The sequence below is a fragment of the Engystomops pustulosus genome, chromosome 4 (assembly GCF_040894005.1).
Source record: "Engystomops pustulosus chromosome 4, aEngPut4.maternal, whole genome shotgun sequence".
Classification (NCBI taxonomy): Eukaryota; Metazoa; Chordata; class Amphibia; order Anura; family Leptodactylidae; genus Engystomops; species Engystomops pustulosus.
Genome location: NC_092414.1, coordinates 144,611,253 through 144,632,797, shown reverse-complemented (window position 1 = coordinate 144,632,797; position 21,545 = coordinate 144,611,253). Strand labels below are relative to the sequence as shown.

General features: G+C 39.6%; 1 protein-coding gene across 3 annotated transcripts; it reads left to right on the top strand.

Moving 5' to 3' along the window:
- The first annotated feature begins 1,400 nt into the window (after positions 1-1,400).
- Positions 1,401-20,272, top strand: TRIP4 (thyroid hormone receptor interactor 4). Of its 3 annotated transcripts, none has more exons than XM_072147925.1 (13): positions 1,402-1,591; positions 1,889-2,055; positions 3,670-3,815; positions 4,789-5,016; positions 6,939-7,017; positions 10,363-10,477; positions 11,089-11,304; positions 11,546-11,666; positions 15,440-15,612; positions 16,231-16,355; positions 17,815-17,906; positions 18,592-18,694; positions 20,036-20,272. In XM_072147925.1, exons 1-13 carry the CDS (start codon positions 1,512-1,514, stop codon positions 20,137-20,139), a joined length of 1,749 nt encoding a protein of 582 aa, XP_072004026.1. In that variant the 5' UTR covers positions 1,402-1,511; the 3' UTR covers positions 20,140-20,272. The 3 variants fall into 3 exon arrangements, with proteins under 3 accessions (XP_072004027.1, XP_072004026.1, XP_072004028.1); XM_072147927.1 differs by having other exon boundaries at positions 1,471-1,595; XM_072147926.1 differs by lacking the exon at positions 4,789-5,016 and having other exon boundaries at positions 1,401-1,591.
- Positions 20,273-21,545: the final 1,273 nt, after the last annotated feature.

Sequence of the window (21,545 nt, the reverse complement as noted above, 5' to 3'; positions counted from 1 at the left end):
AGCTATCTATATACTGAGGGGGCACGTGCAGTTGCTATCTATATACTGAGGGGGCACGTGCAGGAGCTATCTATATATTGAGGGGGCACGTGCAGTTGCTATCTATATACTGAGGGGGCATGTGCAGGAGCTATCTATATATTGAGGGGGCACGTGCAGTTGTTATCTATATACTGAGTGGGCACGTGCAGTTGCTATCTATATACTGAGGGGGCATGTGCAGGGGCTATATATATACTGAGGGTGCACGTGCAGGCGCTATCCATATACTGAGGGGGTACGTGCAGTTGCTATCTGTATACTGAGGGGGCACGTGCAGGGGCTAGCTATATACTGATGGGGCACGCGCAGGTGCTATCTATATACTGAGGGGGCACGTGCAGAGGCTATCTATATACTTATATATAGGTAGTAAAATAGTCTAGCTTGTCTTGGCTTAAAAATGTTTTGGTGAAAAAGGAAATTGTTTATACAATGTTATGTATCAATGTGGGGATTCCTAGTGGTGGCCCTGATACAGCAATAGAATTGTGTCGCACGCTGTATTTTAAAGGTGCACCAAAAGATTATTGAAGACTATGCACCACTATACAATAATCTGGTGCACTCTGCACATTAGAGAGAATAAGGCTTATTTACTAGGGGTCACACTGCTCACTTTCGTCGGACTGTTTGCCTTTTCCATGATTTGCGCAGCTTTGACAGGTATTAAACAGGTGTCTGCGCTAGGATTGTGTCGCACGCAATCGGTTTCTTTTGTAGCTGCGCTGTCTTTCATGCGACAGAAATCAGGGGCTGTGCCGTTGGACGATCCGTCTGATTTGGACTGAGCGCGGGATTTAACTTTCAAATTGTGTCACAAGCCCAAGCACTTACATACACCAGGAAGACGAAGGTGAACTCTTTTGGACCTGAGTGGTGAAGTGACACCAGTGCAGGATATGGGGCACATGATCTTAGTGAGTTGCGGCACAGTGCATTATCCTCGGACAATGCACTTTCTGTAAACTCCAAGGAACGGGTAAGTAAATGTGCCCCAATATATGAATACTCTTGATAAATGTGGCCCAATCAGCAGTGAGCCAGCTAGAACCAGCATGGAGGAGTTAGAGGTAGAACTTCCTTTATGTATACCAGCTTTTGGCACTATTGATGAGGAATCTGTCAGTCCAGCCCCACCCACTATATAACTTCGTGCGGTCTAAGTGGGCAATTTTTTATAATGTTTTTCAAGTTTGTAAAGATGTTGTGCAGGACCCTCGCACAGACACTACTGCAGCTTGTTGTGTAGTGAGGCCAGTATCTATCGGTACCAGAGCTGTTTCCGGCCGATCCTACTTCCATTCTACCTCCTTCTCACTAGTGAGTGCTACTGGAGGGATGATCTACACGCAACCTAAGGGAAAGCGACTACGAGATCACGTGCGTGGGCGGAGCCACCAGCAGTTCCGGTCACATGACGCGTGCTACGCTCTCCTGCCGGTGACAGTTCCTTTCAGCAGCCGTGTGCAATGTCTGGGGAGCTGCTGAGATGGTGTGTGGCAGAACTGGATCAGCGCTTTCATCTGACTGTCAGCGAGGACATCGTCCAGTAAGTCAGTGTAACCAATACTCTAATGACCTCAGAGCCCCCCAGCAATAAGTGTCAGTAATGTGCGCTGCATCCCTGTGAAGGAGGACATCTTATCCGTGTCTTATGGAGAGTGTTATGTATGCATTACCCCTCCATCCATCATACATACACTCCAGGCCCAAATACTTCCTTAAAATTCACCAAAACCTGGTATGATTGTAGCTAGACTTTCCTGAGTACAACTGTGTGTACATGAGGCGGCATGAAATCCCATTACAGTTTCCAGTAACTCATAAATTTGTCATTGTCACTCAGGTATATCCTTTCCATTGACACAGAGGAGGAACTTGAAGAATACATAAATGACCTCATCCAGGGCTACGATGAACAGAAACAAGTCTTTATCAACGACTTAAAGATCCGTTGGCAGAGAATAAGGAATCGGCAGAGCTCCCCTTCAGCTCCGATCTATGGAAAAAATGGTCAGCGACTGCCTCATTGTGGACATTGGGGCACATTTACTCACCCGGTCACTGGAGTTCAGTGATTCACACAAGAGCATTGTCCGACTATAATGCACCCTGCCGCCATTCTCTAAGATTGTGCGCCCGATATCATGAATATCAGCCCAAATCAGTCGCACCGGCACATCCCCTAATTTGTGTTGCATAAAAGCCATGGTGGGCACCACAATCCTAGCGCACACACTTCTTAAATACCTATGCAAGCCATTTTAGCCCTGAAAAAGGTGCAAAGTCCATTTAAAATGCACAGTGCGACCCTTCGTAAATGAGCCCCTTTATCTTCAGTGCCTCATAAATGGAATGGTGTGTGGCCACTACCAGCGCAGTGCCCAAGCTGTGGATGTGACACATGTGAACTCATGTCCTTGCGATAAAAAGCAGATAAGGGTAATAGTTGGGAAAGCCCCTAGTTTATGGACCCAAACTAAGCTATCTCTTTCTATTTTCTTTTTCACTACAAAACGTTTTCACCCCTTTTTTTGCCAGTTTTCATTTTTGAATTACCTTTTTTTGCACCCCTCCTTTTATTTTTCTGTAGAGATATTTGAGGGCTTGTTTTCTGTGTAACAAATTGTACTTCCTAGTGAAAAAAAATTTCAAACGTGGTGAAATGGAAATTTCTTGTGGGTGTTTTTACGTCTTTCTCTGTGCTCTATGAATGACGCCTTTAGTTTATTCTTTGGGTCAGTACAATCACAGGTTTACCAAATTTATATAGGCTTTATTACATTTTAAGGTAAATGTAAATCTTTTGTGCGTCAGTTCATTGTTCCCCAGTGACGTCACGGGCATCGTCAGTCCCTGCCAAAATTAGTATTTAAATTTTGACATCAGCATTTAACAGATTAACAGCAGCGATCAGTGGCAGAACCGATCGCTCATGTTACTGGTGTGTATGAAAGGGGGCTCATCCTTAATGGCATTGTGATATACTAGTACGTCACATGCTGTTAAGAGTAAGAATCTGCTGTATCAGTCTCAACCTCTCTCCTGTAAGTGTTTACAGAGGTTACATTATATACATCCTATCAGCTTTTTATGCATTTATTTTGTGAAATTCCATGTGTTTCTTTTATAAAATATGGTGTCAAGTATATACCGGTAGCTAATATCCGATAAAGTAATGGTTGGCTTTTTTTTAGTGGCAATAATTAATATAAGGCTATACAGTATTCACATCTCATTTTTATGATACATTCAGCGTATATATCAGGCAACTCCTGACATGTTTGTAGACTGTATCCATGTCTCATCTAAGCAAATTTATTGGCATATTTACCAGAATTCTCTAGTGAAGCATCAAAACTATATGGGTACATTCACATGGACGTGTGCTGGCCAGGACCAGATCCTGGGAGAGCACAGGGCTCTCCTCCTCCCTCCACAGGCGGATGAGCGGCTATGCCGCAATAGAGGCCTATGGTCTTCATAACGGCCATCTGAACAAGCCCTTAGTCCTCACATGCCTGCATAAGGTATCCTTACAGCAAAGGGATACAACGAAATCTGAATGTAGCCGAACTCAAATTATGTCAATGAATATGATCATAAGGATGCTTTATCATATTGCAGATATGCTGGGCATGCAGGGGATATCACATGCAGACCAGTCACGGAGAGGTAGACGCAAAGGAAGGAATAAGCAGGAACCTCTCCCAACTTCTTCTGTGACTGTTACAGCTGCTGAAGAGGTCAAGACCCCAATGGACCTGGCTAAGGTTAGTGAAATTTAAAAAGTATAATTTTTTTTTTTTGCAAGTTAAGTACATTCTTATTCAAATGTGTAAGAAAATATTCAAGAAAAATTGTTTATCATTGGCTTTCTCTATTATAGTATAAACACTAATAATTTTAGGAATTGTAAGCAGACAACAGAATGTAGCATTTTGTGGCCATTCACACAGACTTGTAAAAAGCTCCAGCTTTCCAGTAAAATTCACCTTTATTGCAGCATATTCAGCAATAGTAAAAACTTAAACATTTTCTTGTGATGACTAATACAGTTGATAATTGCGGACTCAGGTCTAATGTTCCGAATATTACCTGTATATGAGGTGTCTGTCTTTAACTAGGGGTCGTCTGTAAGTCAGAGAAAACGTAGATGACCAGATGAATGATGCCAGCTTTCTGTACTTCTACATTCTGTTCACATCTCAAAAGACAGAAAAGACCTGCAAATCTTTCTCTACATGTGTTAGAATGGGCAAAAGGATTGTTCAAGTGACTTCTGTTTTCAAACTTTTTAGGCACTCAACATCAATTTTAATTTAGGAAAAGATTGATGGTTTAACCTGCATTAACTGTCTACAGACACCCGACTTACAGACGACCCCTAGTTAAAGACAGACCCCTCTGCCCACTGATTTTTGGTGAAGCTATCTGGATGCTTTACTATAGTCCCAGACTGCAACCATCAGCTGTAAGGTGTCTGTAATGAAGCTTTATTGATAACCCTTGGCCCATTACAGCAAAAAATGTTGAAACTACAATTGTCACTGGGGCAAAAAAAAAATTGTCTGGAACTACAATAATAAAATATACGGTTTTGACTTACATACACATTCAACTTAAGAACAAAATTATCTTGTATGTAACCTAGGACTGCCTGTATTAAAATTCAACCTCTAGGATGTATAATGTATATTTGAGGCTGGTTAGCCTATCAGGTGTTTGTGTCATATTCCCCACCAGCAAGCCCAGGCTCAGGAAATGGCTGCTTTATCATCCTCAAAGAAAAAACAAAAGTTTGTTAACCTCTACACCAAAGAGGGGCAGGATCGCTTGGCAGTACTCATTCCCGGACGTTATCCCTGTGAATGCCTGGCTCAAAAGCATAAGCTTATTAACAACTGTATTACGTGTGGACGTATTGTGTGCGAACAAGAGGGATCAGGACCGTGTTTGTTTTGTGGAAACCTGGTAAGACTGTTATTTTATTTTATTTTTTTTAAATTAGTTTTTTAATTTAACATGAAAAAATCCTTTTTTATTTAAAGGAAATCTACCTTCAAAATCAAACATTTAAACAGGGACATTTACTATTAGATTCCGGCTGTGGTAATATTCTTATATTATCCATGGCTTCTTTCCTTCTAAAATCAACTTTTAAAATTATGCTAATGAGCCCGAGGGACTCTGATGGTTGTTTCCAGAGGGCTTCATTGCTGCAGATACACAGGCTGTAAAATAAGCAGAACATGCCTCCCCCTCCCCCTGCTCTCTTCCTCTGCCTGTGTACTCTAGCAGCAGCAGGAAGTGAGGGGCTATGGAAATGCCTCCCAGAGTCCCTTGGTCTCATTAGCATAATTGTAAAAGTTTATTTTAGAAGGAAGGAGGTCATGGACAACAAATATAAGAAGATTACCTCAATCACAGTGCCTGGATCTGTGAGCAACTGTCCCTGGTTTATCATGCTTGACTTTGATGGTAGATTTTCTTAAAAGGAAATCTACTACCAGGATGAAAGATTGTTAACCAAGCAAACTTACATGCTGGGGTGTGCACCCTCTGGCAGGATCAACTTTTCTTTAAGCTTCTTATGCCCTGGTTTTTATGACTAAAAGGCTTTAAAAATTATGCAAATGATCCTTAGAGGCTCCAGGGTCAATTAAAATCTATGCAGCCCCAAAGGCTTGTTTGCATAATTTTAAAGCATTTTTTTTTTCTTCCCTCTGAGCAGAACCTGAGAGGGCACACACCAGTATGTAGCTGTGCTTGGTTTACAATCCTGGTGGTAAATTTCCTTGAATGAAAAGAATATATATATACTGGCTGTCCCCTACTTAAGGACACCCGACTTAAAGACAACCCATAGTTACAGACGGACCGCTCTGCCCACTGTGATCTCTGGTTAAGCTCTCTGGATGCTTTACTACAGTCTCAGACTGCAATGATCAGCTATAAGGTGTCTGTAATGAAGCTTTATTGATAATTCTTGGTCCAATTACACCAAAAATTTTGAAACTCCAATTGTCACTGGGGCAAAAGAAAAAAAATTTGTCTAGAACTTGCATTATAAAATATACAGCTTCGACTTGCATACAAATTCAACTTAAGAACAAACCTCCGGACCCTATCTTGTATGTAACCCGGGGACTGCCTGTGTATATAAATATATTTTCATTTGTGATTTTATATGGTACAAATTGTCTTGACAAAAAAGACCTAATATGACTTAAACGATGCACAAATAATAAGTTAGAACTTTTGCTATGCGCCAAGGAAAAATTGGCTGGTCATTAAAGGGGTATTCCCATCTTGGCATTTAATTTAATTCATTTGCCACATCTCAACATTTCTTCAATTGGATGTTATTAAAAAAATGTTCCTATGTGAAGATAATTTCTCATATATGTAGCCATGTTGTCCATTAGAAACTAGATAGCTTCCTCGGATACGACCACCTCCCATTTTTGGCAGCAATAGGCGGACATGCGCTATTGAGTCCTGCCTGACCACCTGGATTCAGCGTACATTACTACAGGACGGCTGTGGGACATGTAGTAACTCCCGGACATTTCATATACAAAAACCTTTTGTTTCTTTGTGCAATCCCTCCAGCAGAGGTGGCCGTATCCAGGGACACAGTCTTGTTTCTAAGGGACCATATGACAACATTTATGAAACATTATCTTCAAGCAGGTGAATTTTTTTTTTTTTTTTTTAATGACATCTAATTGAAGAAATGTCTATATATGGCAGATTCATGAAACTGAATGTGAATGCCCTGATGAGAATACCCCTTTAAGGCATTACCGCTTTGCATTTGGTGATGCTTTTTATAGATTTGAACAAATGGTGCTGTTTGTACTGTTTCTTGACTTTGTATCCTATGTACTTAGGTATGTACAAAAGAAGAGCAAGATATTTTACTAAGAGATTCCAACAAGAGTCAGAAATTACGAAAGAAACTATTGAGTGGTAAGATCTTTGTCACTATGGACTGTGCAGTGTATACAGACCAATAACTCTGCTAAACTAGCAGATTTCTCTTTTTGACATAAAACATTTAAAAAATATTTAGAAACATTAATATGGTTGTCCACTTATAGCAGACTTTAACAGGTTAAGTATAAGACCCTAATTAGGTCACCCATATTATTTTGTTAAAGTTTGTCAGCAGCGGGTGGTAAGTGCTGAGCAGGGGGGAGAAGGAAGACAGTGTAACAGACTACAGCACAGAGGGGCTCTGCTTACACCCCCCCCCCCCCCACAGCCCTTCTAATCCATTAGCATAAATGTAGAAGTTGATTTTACAAGGAAGGATGCCATAGATAACAAGTAAAAGAAGATTACTACTGTGACAGTGAATAAATGCACCTTATTCATCATGCTTGATTTAAATGGTAGTTTTCCTTAAACCTTTCGCCAAGGTCCTCCTAGGGTGGCACCTCTATGGCCGAGGACATATGGGATACGTCCTGGATTCTAGAAGCCGTAACTTTGGGTCTCTGGCACCTCATGTGCAGCCTCCCAGAACTGGTATATCATGTGGTTGGAGCCTATTAGTGTACTAGAATATTAAAAACCTGGCACACATCAGCTTGTAATGTTTAAATTATGTTTTGTTTTTAATTAAAATGCTTTATATTCAGTATATGGTGGAGACTTTTTGTTATAGTCAGAAGTATTAACAACAAATCGCATAGTACTGTGCGGCATTTCAGTCATCCCACAGCAAGATCTGTATTGAACATGAGAGGAAAAGCGCCATGCCTTTTCATTTTTAGGGGGAAAAAAGGCTTTCAAAATTATGCAAATAAGCCTGAGGGGCTCTGGGCTCTATAGCTGTTAATGGAACCCATTAACATTGGTATTCGTGTAATACTATCTGCCTCCAGAATCACATGTCCATAAACCTCCTAATAAAATATCTACTAGTAATGAGAATATGTATGTGACTGTTCATCTAGTCCATGCCTACACATCAGGATTTACTGATGCAGGGATAGGAGCAAAAGCGTAAAAGTAAGATTGCAAAGTAACATAGAATTCAATTAAATAACAAGATGTATCCATATATATAAATACTGGACATAATCAAGCAAACTAAATATCGGAAATCTTTCTCCCACATGTCCATTTTGAAATGTAACTGCAAATAACAATGGTTCTGCCATATACAGTGGGTACAGAAAGTATTCACTCTTTGCTTCATTGCAGCCAATTAATAAGATAAAAAAAGTTCTTTTTTTCTCTGCACCCTGTATTGTCAGAAAAAAAACTGAATGGTAGCTATTTTGCTAATTTATTGAACAAGAAAATCTGAATCAAAATTACATGATCAAGTAATTACGGTAGACCCTTTGCTATGACACTCACATTTTATTTACATTTCCTAATCCACCTTGAGATGGTTTTACACAGTCCAGCTGTGTTTAAAGGGAACCTGTCATCAGAAATAGGTCTACTACTAGTATGTTGTCAGGCAGCGTAACACATTTTAGTTTTTTGTTTCTTTTATGGTGCAGTATGGTGACATCGTCCGGAAAATCAACTTTGAAGTGAGATGTAAATTGGTTGTATAAAGTCAAGGAGGAGGAGAGTTTAATACTGAAGTCAAGTTGGGGAGCTCTGAATATCTCCTCCTCTGTGATTGACATTGTTCATCTAACATCAAGAGATCTGTTTAGTGATGTCTTTGGATGTAGGATAATCAATTACGGTGATAGGGGCTTTCCGAGGAAGAGAGAGCATGATATCAATGTTAAAATCTCTCCCTCCTTGACTTAATACAACCAATTTATATCTCACTTCAAAGTTGATTTTCTGAATGATGCCACCACACTGGGCCATGAAAGAAACATGTTCTGGAAGGTGTTCAGCTGCTTGACAACATACTGGTAGTGGTTTATTAGGGCATTTTCTGATGGCAGGTTCCCTTTAACTAAACTGATTGGACCAGATTAGGAAAGGCACACATTTGTCTACATAAGACCTCACAATGCATGTCAGAGCACATGAGAATCATGAGGTTTAAGGAACTGCCCAAGGAACCCTGAGACAGAATTATGGCAAGGCACAGATTTGGCCAAGGTTACAAAAGAATTTTTGGAGCACTCAAGGTTCCTAATAGCACAGTGGCCTTGATAATCTTTAAATGAAAGAAGTTTGGGACGACCATAACTCTTTGTTGACTGGACCATCCAGCCAAACTAAGCAATCATGGGAGAAGAGCCTTGGTGAAAAAGTTTAAAAAAGAACCCCAAGCTCATTGTGGTTGAGCTCCAGAAATGCATTAGGGAGAAAGTTCCACAAAATCAACTGCAGCCCTACACCTTTTTATTGCTGACGGAAGCCTCTCCTTTGTGCAAGACATAAAACGCTGCATACGGTCTGTAAAAAAAAAAACCACATGAAGGACCCCCAGACTATGAGAAATAAGATTCTCTGGTCTGATGAGACCAAAATTTAACATTTTGGTGTTAATTCCTACACCAAAATGAAAACCCATCACACTCATCGCCTGCCAAATACAATCCCAACAGTGACACATCGTGGTGGCAGCAACATGCTATGGGGGTGTTATTCAGCTGCAGGGACGTCTGTAAAGTACAGAGATATCCTGGATGGAAAACCTATTCTGGAGTGTTCAGGACAGAACAACCCCGTGACCATTCCTGACTGGCCCAGCCAGAGCCCTGACCTAAAGCCAATTGAGCATCTCTGGAGGGACTTGAAATTGGCCTCCACCAACGTTCACCATCCAACCTGAGGGAACTGAAGATGATCTGCAAGGAAGAGGCAGAGGATCTCCAAATCCAGGTGTGAATCATTCCCAAGAAGTCTCATGGCTGTACTTGCTCAAAAGGTGCTTCTACTCAATAGTCAGCAAAAAGTCTGAATACTTATGACCATGTGATATTTCTTGTTTAATAAATTATCAAAAATATCTACATTTCTGTTTTCTGTCAGATTGGGGTGCATACTGTAGATTAATGAGCAAAAAAGAACTTTTTTGATCTTACCAATTGGCTGCAGTGAAACAAAGAGTGAAAAATTTTAAGGGATCTGAATACTTTCCACACCCACTGTAGGAGCATGTCTGCTCTTCAGATGTGCACTCACCAATGTATTGATAAAACATATGTCCCCCTTTTTTTCACATGGTGTTTAACTAAAGTTACAGAATTGTGACCTGGGAGCAATCCTTTCATGGAACAAATTTTTCATGTAATTTCTGCATTTAGGTTTTTTTTTTCTTTTTGTGGTCCTCTTCTCATTGATAAAAATGGATAATTAAATTTTCAATAATTAAAATTTCAGGTACTGAAACCAGCTTGAAACAAGATCTTCTACCACATCATGAAATGCGCATTAAGGAAGGTTTAGAAAGGGCAATGCAGCATAGGGACAAGCTCCTGGAATATGATAAGACAAGGTATAACTAGATAATTATTGCTCTTTTGGTTTATTACAGGATTTATCTTTTTGTATGGGATTTTTTTCATTTATCCTGGTAACTTCTCACATACATACCAGACCAAAAGTTGGCCTAAATTGGATCTTGCCCATATAAACATCAAGAAATTTATAGCAGTCTTCCAAGACTCAGATCACACCAGAAGTAAAACTGGTATTGTATGGGTAATTTTAAAAGCTTTCCAAAAATATCTTTTGTGTTTTGTTGTTGACCTCTCATACAAGCGTTTTGCTGCACCAGGTGCATGGCTATGCCTGCTGTTGAAACCACTTTCTTTCTCTGCTGCCCAGCATTGCCCCTTTTCACAGTGAATAACATCTCCCATAAAAGACCAATGTAAAATGATGACTAGCGTTCCAGCAGGTATAGCCACAACCATACAGCATATAGTTTTATAAGAAGACAAAAACACATTTCTTTTTGTAAAATGTCATTGTTGGGGAACAGGAAAGATATATGGCTGGAAGAATTATAAAGTGTCCTATCCTGTTTTATTAGGATTTGTTGTACTTTTATTAAGTAAATTGTAACTAATATTTATATTTCATTTCTTGATGTGTACCTTACAGTGTACGACGCACACACGTGATTGATGATGAGTCTGATTACTTCTCTACCGATTCCAACCAATGGTTGTCTCAGGCCGAACGTGAGGTTCTTCGCAAGAAGGAACAGGAATTGCAAGAGTTGCGTCATGCTTCCCGGCTTTCTCGCAAGGTTACTATAGATTTTGCAGGGCGCAAAGTTGTAGAAGAAGGAAATGACCTGGCTGATTATCACAAGAAGTAAGGAACATGACATACTGTATTTTTCAGTCTATAGGACACATGTTACTATGACCCCCCCCAAAAAAAGTCTAAAATGTATGTTTGACACGGTTAAAAATTCCCTGTTGGTCACAAACAAGCATAACACACCCAGCTCTGCTGCCTCGATGCGCTTGCGCCCCCTCTGCTCTGCTGCCTCGATGCGCTCGCGCCCCCTCAAAATGTGTAATGTGATTGGCACCTTTCATTGACTTGACAGGCTTGATGACGTTGTATATGCAGTCAACTCTGGCACAATAGCAAAGCCTTTGAGAAGTACAGGAGAGAATAACCGTGATTCCTTTCTCTTGAATCCATCTTTGGCATTTCCCCCACCAGTGGTAAGTTTCAATATGCTGGACATTGGGTTTGGATAGAATATATTTCTAGTAAATATTTCTAGTAGGATTGTCACCTGTTTATTTAACCTTCCCACCAATGCCCTTTTTCACTTGGGTTTCCTTTTTTTGCTTCCCTCCTTTAAAAATCCATAACTTATTTTAGTTTTCCATGTACAGAGCTGTAGGAGTCCTTGTTTTTTGTGTAACCATTTGTACTTCCGGGTGATGGTATTTTATATTCCATGCCATACACAGGGAACTGGGAAAAAATTCCAAATGTGGTAAAAAAAAAACCCCTGCTTTTGCCAATTTCACTGTTTGCTCCAAGTGACTCCTCTCAATTATTCTTCCAGTCAGTATGATTAAGGGAGTATCAAATTGATATACGTTTAATAATATAATATTTTAATAGATTTACAAAAATGAGAACGTTTTATCTGAAAAAAAAATATTTGTTAAGCCATATTCTAAAGCTAATAACTTTTTGATACTACAGATTTAGGTCCTATGAAAAGTGTCTTTTTTTTGCGGGACAAAATGTAGTTTTAATTACTACCATTTTGGAGACTGTACAACTAAGTGATCAACTTTTATAAAATTTAGCTAAATGGCGATTCCAACATTTGTTTTCCGTTACGGGGTTTGCTGCAAGGAGTTAGCAATTTCTGGACTGATCACTGTAGATTTATGGTTGTCGGTCCTGGTCCCTAAAGCCCACACCACAGCTTATTTATGGCACAGGCTTCAGGAGGCTGCTCCAGCGGAGGGGCAGCTGTATGTATAGTCCACTGCAGCAGGGAACTGCAGGGGACTTTGGAGAGAAGACAAGAGATTTACCATAACTGTCTTCTCAGATTCTCAAAATACATTGTTATGGGCTAATGAACACTATTCATGTCTGCTGCCTCTATTCATCCCAGTTATCATGGAATATTGGGTGACTGCTGCTGGGACTTCCTAGATCCAGCACAGCCCAAATAGTCACAAATGTCAGTGTTAGGCTGGGTTCACACTACTGAAACACTAATGCATTACTAGGACAAACTTATACAAGCAAAGTTGCAAGGTTTTACCAGACTGGTTAAAGACTATCCAAAATCTAACATACTGTAAACCAAAACACCAAAACCTGAAAGAAGACCAGTCTAATGACATTATGTCAAAAAATCCTTTATTTAGAAATACATGATTAAAAGTACATAGAATACATCTATAAAAAGTGTATCCCAGATGAGACAATGCACAACCAGGTAGCTAACCCAATGCTTTTTAGTAATATACATATATAGTATGCAATGCATAAAATAGGACCTTTATAAGTAGACACAGGATAAATACATAACTATAGTTTTATGCATCCCATGGTATAGGAGCCCAATACAACATGCATCAATAGTGCAACAAAAAGTCTGTTGACTAAAATTAAGTGCTGCCTATCAGATCTACACAAATGTCACGGGCCATCTGAGGTTGAAACGCGTGTGGGGAGGTATGCCAGGTAGTATGTTGCCCTCTTCTCCATGACCTTCGTATTTATGGTGCATTTGCCTTGTTAGCTTTCTGTAGCTCTGATAAGCAGTACTTAATTTTGGTCAACTGACTTTTTTCTTGATGCATGCTGTATTGGGTTCATATACTATGTGTCACATAAACTATAGTTATGTATTTATCCTGTATCTACTTATAAGGTTCCTCTATTATACATTTTATACTATCTACATTTAATTCTATATGTATATTACTAAGGCTCATTGAGTTAGCAACCTGGTTGTGCATTGTCTCTTCTGGGATGCACACTATTTTATATATGTATTTTTTGAAACATAATGTCATAAACATCATGTTTTGATGTTTTGGTTTATGGGTTCACACTACGTTTTGTGTCATGCATTGTAAGGACATGTCAGGTTGATTCTGATGTGCCCTCGCAAAGTACGGCACAGATGTATCCCACTGTATGCCTATATAGTAGGATACATCGCCCTTGGACCCCCCCTCCTGCATTCAGAGGGGAGTATTTATCAGTAGCAGTCGGCGATTGGCTACTGCCAATGAACAGGGCGTTCCCCAAGTGTGGACCCTAATAGCGTTCCCCCTAATTTGGACAGAGACATCATCTGGTCCTCCCTTCCTGCCTAGTTACATATGCGCTCTACAGGGCTGTGAGGAGGGTTGTAATATGCTGCATCCGCTTCCCATAGCTGCCCATTGCCTCCACTAAGCGCATACATCGCTCAGGCAGAGGCTGCAGGATGAAAAGACTTTTCTTTCTACGTCTTTCCATCCTGTTTTTATGGTGGACAGGATGTATAGTGGCTAGATGGAGGCAAAAACTGTCTCCATCTGCTACTATTTGTCAATGTATACACTAATCGTAGATATCGGGTGCTTTCCCAACGTATACGCTTGGCGTATACAAAAATCGCTGTGTGACCCTTTTCACCCTGCTCCTGAATCTTTTAAAGGGGCATACTACGTTCCAACTCGCCCACAAGTAATTACTTCATTTGTCAGAAAGATCTATAATTTGTGCAGCAGTAAAATAAATGGATGTTTTCGCTACAGTTAATATATAGATAAACTATACTTATCTTTCAAGTAGTTAATACCATTTTCTTTTATATACTCTGTACCCTAAGTGAACAGCAGAAAGATATCCTGCATCCATTTAGTACATTGAAACTCCTGCCCAGCAGGAGAATGCATCTGTTCCTGGCAGATGGCGGTAGTCTGGGCACACAGGCACACACAGATGTAGGTGATAACATTGTCAAACAGGCTTTTTCGGTCTGGTAAGTTGGGTTTTAATAGTCTTGTTGAAGGTCATTATAAACCAGTGCAGTACCATACTAGTACAGCGAAACCTCTCCAGAAGACCACCCCTTTTGAGAAGACCACCTCCAATTTTCTTTTTTGCAAATTATAATCTATGGAAGCTGACCGCATATGAGCAAAATGGGTTTGGGTCATGATCAGTAAAGCTGCTTCCATTAAAAGGCAAAAAAAAAGTGTTTTTAAAGGTTATATTTGCTTTTTCCAAATTTTAGCAAATTAGTAATAAATGAAAAGTGTAGCATGCATATGTATTCAGCGTCACGGAGTTTATACTTCAAGAAAATCTACAATCAGAATCAGGCATGATAAACTGGGTGTTACCAGAGCCGCTCTCCGTGCTGTAGCTTCACAGGCTGTTACACTCTTGGCCTAATCCTGCTCCCCCGACATTTCTCCCCTCTTGCTGTAATCTCGCACAGTATGAGGGGGAAGTGCTCCTGCAATGCTCATTAGCATAATTACAACTATTATATTGATTTTTAGAGGGATGGAAGCTATGGCGGCGGAATCACAGTGGAGTTCGCCGTGATGGAGAGGAGGAGGGGCTTGCGGCCATATATATGTTCCCCCCTCCCCCCGTTGTGTGAATTCAGCCTAATGCTGTAAAAATTGACTGCATCATTCCCTTCTCTGTCCTTCTGTACAGTGAGACTGCGGAAGACTGCCACACAACTTTAAGCAATTTTTGGGGACATGCTGGTGTTCCCTAAGCTGCATCTGGCCGGGACACTGCAGGAGTAAACATTAAAGGGACCCTCATTTAGCTCATTGCTAGTGTGTGACTTAAAAAAACTTGCACTCTTTTCTCCAAAACTGGCATTACATTACATTTTAAGTACAGTACGCTCCATTATAGTTCATGATATCTCTCTTACATCGTTAAAAGATGTAACGTTTGTAAATGTATTTCTCAAAGTTCTGTTGTCCTGTTATCCTAGTGGGTTGATCAGCTTAGTGCAACCGCAAATAGGAAACGAGCCGGCGTAGAAGATCCCGATGAGCGCAGCAGACTACGAATACAGGACCGAGAACTGCAAGAGATTTGTGATCAGGGCATGTGTCTAAGCATGCATCAGCCATGGGCGTCACTTCTTGTTGCTGGCATTAAAAGGTGCTTACAGGTGTCTAAATTCACTCTTCATATTGCAATGTCTTGAGCTTTCCACTATATTATAGTATATATTTTGGCATCTTGAGAAAAACATGTTTTTGTTGAATTTTAAAATCCTTCAGACTGAGTGTGCTTCAAAATATTCTCCAGTAGTATTGAAGTATATTCCCTAAAGCCTAGGGAACATGAGAATTTTTTAAAATAAAAACAAAATTGCACACTTAAGTAACATAAAAAATAATGATAACAAAATGACATTGGGCAGCTATATGAATATTTTTTAATATGTTTTAATCTAATGTCATTTGACATATCGTTTTTACTTACATTCCTGAAATATCTGTCCTGTAAAACATTGCATGTTCCTGCTGGATTAAGGAGATAACGTTGGAAAATACCTGCATACTGAGCATTGTGCTTATAACTGATTTGTCAGCATGATTGAGCATTACCTCTGGCTGGATCTGCACTGTATTACAACTTCTCCTGCTGACAAGAAGTATAGCAATGTGATTGCATCTCAGTAGGACTCCATCTTTTTGATTTTGATATGTGACTGCAGTTCCACATTTGCTTGTTCAGACTGCTCATTATACATTTCACTACTGTTTTTTTCAGGGTAGAGGGCAGATCATGGTACAGTGCTCATAGAGGCCGACTATGGATCGCCGCCGCAGCTAAAAGGCCTTCCCCACAGGAGATCTCTGAGCTAGAGGCATCATACCGAGTACTACTTCACAAAGGTTGAGCGGGAAAACCTTCTTAAACTGAAACAAAAGCCAAAGTAACATTACTTAAGGAAGCTTACATTATTAGGGACAAAGTGCAATTTTCTGAAACTGTGATAAAGTACACTACAAAACACAGATAAAGGGTGAAGTGTTCCTCTTGCGAGACAGAGTGGCACTAAAGAGGACCTGTCACCAGATTTTGACCACCCTGACTAACAATGCCTGTTGGTAAAGGGTAACAAGTCCTCCCCATATCACCTGCAATTAGTTACCTTAATTACAGCCTTTTTTGATATGTAAATTGGCTTTCCTGACCCATCTCTGGTGTTTGACTCTTCTCTGTCTCAGGCTGGCAGTGAACCACGCCCCATTATTCTGATTGACAGCTCTGTACCTCTTAATATCACTGCTGTGCCTCCTTGTACTTGGGGACTGCTTGCTAATATTCAACTACAGACATATAAAGCTCTATGTACAAATGGGAAATTTTTAGGGCTTTTTTTTTTTTTTTACACGTGCCATGTGATCAGTGACATCATTGCAGGTTCTTTAGCCTTCTAAGAGTAGCAAACTTTACACCATGTATGTGTAAAGTATAAAATCACAGAAGCCTCCATGGAGAATGGAGAGGAGTAGTAGTCCATGGACAGAAATAATGCGCACCTAAAGGGGCGTTAGTGCTTGGGGCTCATTCACACGTCCGTCGCTCACCCCCTACTTTTCTCCCGTGCTATGGCACAGCGGCCACACATTTGTGTGAATTTAGCCTTAGTCTGAGTTTGCGCCACATTTATTACTGACGTGCACCACAATTCTGCAGCAAGAACAAAGTGTACCAAAAATAACGGTGCTTACTTCCAGAGCAGTGCAGGGGATGTCAGATTAATGAAGACCGTGCACCAGTTTTGCTTAATCTGGCGCACTCTGCAAATACTACAGACTGCACAAGTTTTGATAAATGTGGACCATGGTGTCTAAAGGTGTGAATTATATTTTTAATATACAATTCTCCTGCAGATTGATTATTAAATTTCCACAATGTAGGTGGGCAGTGTTATCTGGTCCCTTACTTTTTCTCTCTCCCTAGTAAAAATGTATTCCTGTCCAAAATATTATAACCCTATATATAACATTGCTTAACTTCTCTGCACTATTCTGCCATTCGGTAGGACAGTGAATGCACCAACAATGCTTCAAAATGGCTAGCAAAAAAAGAAAAAAAAAATGTATATCCGATTGATCTTTGGGTGGGAATCTTCCCGAAATTAGATGTTTCCTATACATACAGTGAAAAAGATGTAATGTTAGAGTATATCAGACACCAGGATTTAAAGAGATGCATTACATTTGCCTTGATTATGGCAATCTACAAAAATGTCTCTTGTCTTATTTTAATATTTACTTCTAATACATACTTTTAAATGTGTAAGTCTTCCTTGTATTTAGAAATTAAAATTTTCTATATTTGTAGATGTACATTTTCCAAAGGATTACCCAACTGGATGTCTGCTAGGATGTGTGGATGTAGTGGACTGCCTTCCACAGGATCAGTTTTATGAACAGGTGACTTTCTCTCTTATTCCATCCTCTAAATTGATTTCCTGACAAAAATAAATCAGCCTTCTATGTGCAGGATGAAGATTCTAGAGATTACAGTACATGGCAACCCAAAACAAACATTGATATTAGGATTTTAAACCTATGATATAACCCTTTCACTGACGGGGCATTTTGAGGATTTTACCCATTTTTATACACTGTACACATGTACGACAAAAATGTTAACTTGCATATCATTTTTGTATTTCCCGTTAACCCCTTTCTGCTATGGGCGTATCTCCTGCATCCTATAGAGAAAAACTTTACTAGCTTTATGGAGTTTCGGATACATCTGTAGTAGTTTTTTTTTTTTTTTTTTTTTTCTTGACATCATCATTCTCAAGTATTCAGTGCTGTTTGTTTCTGACTTCAATATGCCAATTGGGGTCTCCACCATCCGGTGGGTGGTCCTGGGCTGGAGGAGGTTTTGCACCTTCTGTCTGACAGTTGAGTGTTCAATTTGCTAATTGGGTTCTGAAAATAATACTATTCATTACTGGGGAACAGTGAGGGAGGTGAAATTCAAAGTAAAAATTTACTTGCTATAATATAATAGAATTGACCTGGCGCCCTTCATTTTGTTGTGTTTGCATTAAATAAATATACCAATATACTCACAATTTTCAACTTTTATCTTTATTATCCATAGTATCCATCTCTCAGCCAGGAATCTGCTTCTCCATTTGTTTTCATTTGTACAAACCCTCAAGAGCTGCTTATAAAATTTCCCATTAAAGGACAACACAAGATCTGTGAGTGTTAACATCGTATAGACCTAATTTAAAATTTAGATTTTTGTTTTATTTTTTTTTTTGCCTGGAAAACTCTTCAAATGTATGGGTAAGTGAGAAGAGTTAAAGTATCATTGCCCTGCTTTATTTCCTGTTTCCAGCCATTTTATGCGGACCAGAGAAGTGGCACAGGTCACTAGAAAATTTGTCACTCAGGTCCGCAACTGGCCATAGTAGTGCATGGCACTAGCCAGTTAGATAAGATGCAGTAATAATATAATAATTGTCCAATGCCCCTATTTTTCTCAGGAGAACAGGACATTTATAAACTCTATGAATCAACAGGAGTTGAGAGTGGCTATGCGCCTCTGAAAGATACAACTGTGGGGACATCTCGAGTATGGAGCTCCACTGCTCATCAGTTAATGGTCCTACATCCCTTTCCCATTTATATTTAGCTTGTAGGGGTTATTTCTACATGTACTTTGGTAGCAGCAAGCTATACAATGCCTCTGAGGGCCCTGTGTATTTCCGGAATGCTTTAGCAGTCCCAGGAAAGAAAGGGTCTAAACCGTTGGTACCGCTTTGTGGGCCATGCATTTTTGTATGGACCATGTGTAATTGAAGGTAATGGTAGAAGAAGCAGTGGGGAATATTATATTGTCGTTGCAGTTGCTCAAATGTCTTAAACTTAGCATCCTCTAGAATCTGACCTACTGTTGTTACTCCTGCAGTTATTCACATATTAACACCTTCCTTAAATAATAATAATAATTCCTTTAGTTAAATGGCGCCAGCAGATTCCGCGGCGATGCACAGAGCTTGCCAGATCAGTTACTGTGTTGGGGGCCCTAGGCATATGTGGATCTTAGATTCTCTTTGCATATTTATTTGCATTTCTCATAGTTGGTCATTAAAGGGGTTGTCCGAGACTTATTAAAAAATCAAAAGGTGGCCGGGAGGAGGCTGCTTAAAAAAATAAAGATGTACTTGCCTCCCGGCGCCCTCCGGATTCAGCTTCCAGCCAGCTGTGGCCAACCACGCCCACCCATCCCTATTCACAGCATTCTATATGTGGGATGGATAGGGTGTCGTGTCCGGCTGGAAGCTGAATCCAGCACTGCTTCCGCAGCCATGTTTGTTTACATGACTCACAGACAGCAGCACGGGACACGCGGAGGGGCCAGGAGGTAAGTACATCTTTAATTTTTTAAGCAGCCCCCTCGCGGCCACTTTTTTTTTGTTTTAAAATAAGTCTTGGACAACCCCTTTAGTCTGAACGACAAGCTGACCCATGTTTTGAAGACCATTTCATCTTTTTTATTTTCATATTTCACTGTGGTTGTTTTTTTTTTCCTCCAGGGAGACTGGATTCTAAAATTCACCAAGGTGCCAAGAAAGGATTGATATTCAGGAAAGAAAGACTTGGACAAGCTTCAGAAAGTGGGAAAGGATTTGGAAAATGATGGTTTAAATAATATGCCTTTCTAGAATGTAACTTCTGAATATAGATTGCTCTACATTTTCATTGTGAATTTGTAAACACATTCTAAATCTATCAATAAAGAGCTATTTATTTAGGCTATTACACTCTCTAAACTGGGCTAAGATAAGTCCATGAAGTTTGTTTGTATTGTCAATAGTTACAAAAGTTCCATCTGCCTAGTATTGGCATTTACTTTCCATTTGTATAATCATGACCTTTTTATCATAAAAATAATTAAATGGTTTAAAAGGAATAGTTACCCTGATTGGAGACACCATCTATTAGCTAAAACTAGGTTCACAAATGAAACAATAATCGTCTACATCCCCCTACTTGTTATAAATGATCACTATGTTAAAATAGTTAAACTGTAACTGAACTATTCCTTTCACAAATGAATAGTGCAAGTGGCTATAGTAACTTTATAATATAAAAAAATACCAAATATGGAGTTATCACTTAATAATATTCACATAGACAGCAGATTCATGTAGACAACAGATCAATAAGAAGTTGTTAAAGTTTTTGGTGTCTAAACTTCTTATGTTCACTTGATAAACTTGGCTCTTTACCATTGTCTATAGAAGTATAATCTGGGTCTGTAAGGAGTTATGTTTTAGCCTCCTCTCCTTCGCACTCTGCTAATTGCAAGATATAGCAAGAAAAAAGGCAGAATTATCCTTTAATAAATTAAAGGCAGTTTCCGGTTTAAGTACAAAATGAGGGTTATTTATTATCAGGCCAGCTATTTTGGACAGTTCTGTCTTTAAAGCTCCGCTGCCTTTCATATTGATTAAATAAAGATGAATGTCTGATACAAACACCCATAATGGTATATATAAATTAATAGAACAAAATTCACTGTACGTAATTTGTCACAAAATGGAGCTTAAATAGTTTGATTTTATGATTCACAAAATGTTCCCTTGATACTTAAGTAACTGCTCCTCCTTCTTATGCTCTGCTCCCAGTGATGATGTAACAGAGTGTCTTGCTCTGTTACTATAGTAACGATGTGTGTAACTGCCATCACTGCACATTATCTCACTGAGATGATGTCTCACCACAACACTGGTCATACTGGATGCACTGCAACCAACCAACTACAGCCAAACATAGTGGTGATCACATGACCTGCCCAGGCAGCTGCAGGACATGTGATGTGGACATGTGACCAGCCGCCATCTTCTGTCCTGTGTCTCCTCCACAGGGACAAAATCAACAGACTGATTAAAGGGCCGGTAGCATTTTAATTTTACATTACATTGTATGTCAACAGAATTTTTCTGCTAAGGGGAGCAAAATTTTAAATAAATAATTACATATTCGCTTATTTTTAACCCTTTAATGCTTCGTGCCGTACTTGTACGGTGCAGAGGTGTATGA

Excerpts from the sequence above, each read along its gene's own strand:
- TRIP4 (XM_072147925.1), top strand. The coding sequence starts at position 1,512 with ATGTCTGGGGAGCTGCTGAGATGGTGTGTGGCAGAACTGGATCAGCGC. Across the intron at positions 1,592-1,888 it reads GTCAGCGAGGACATCGTCCA|GTATATCCTTTCCATTGACA; the intron begins GTAAGTCAGTGT and ends ATTGTCACTCAG. Across the intron at positions 5,017-6,938 it reads GTTTGTTTTGTGGAAACCTG|GTATGTACAAAAGAAGAGCA; the intron begins GTAAGACTGTTA and ends CTATGTACTTAG.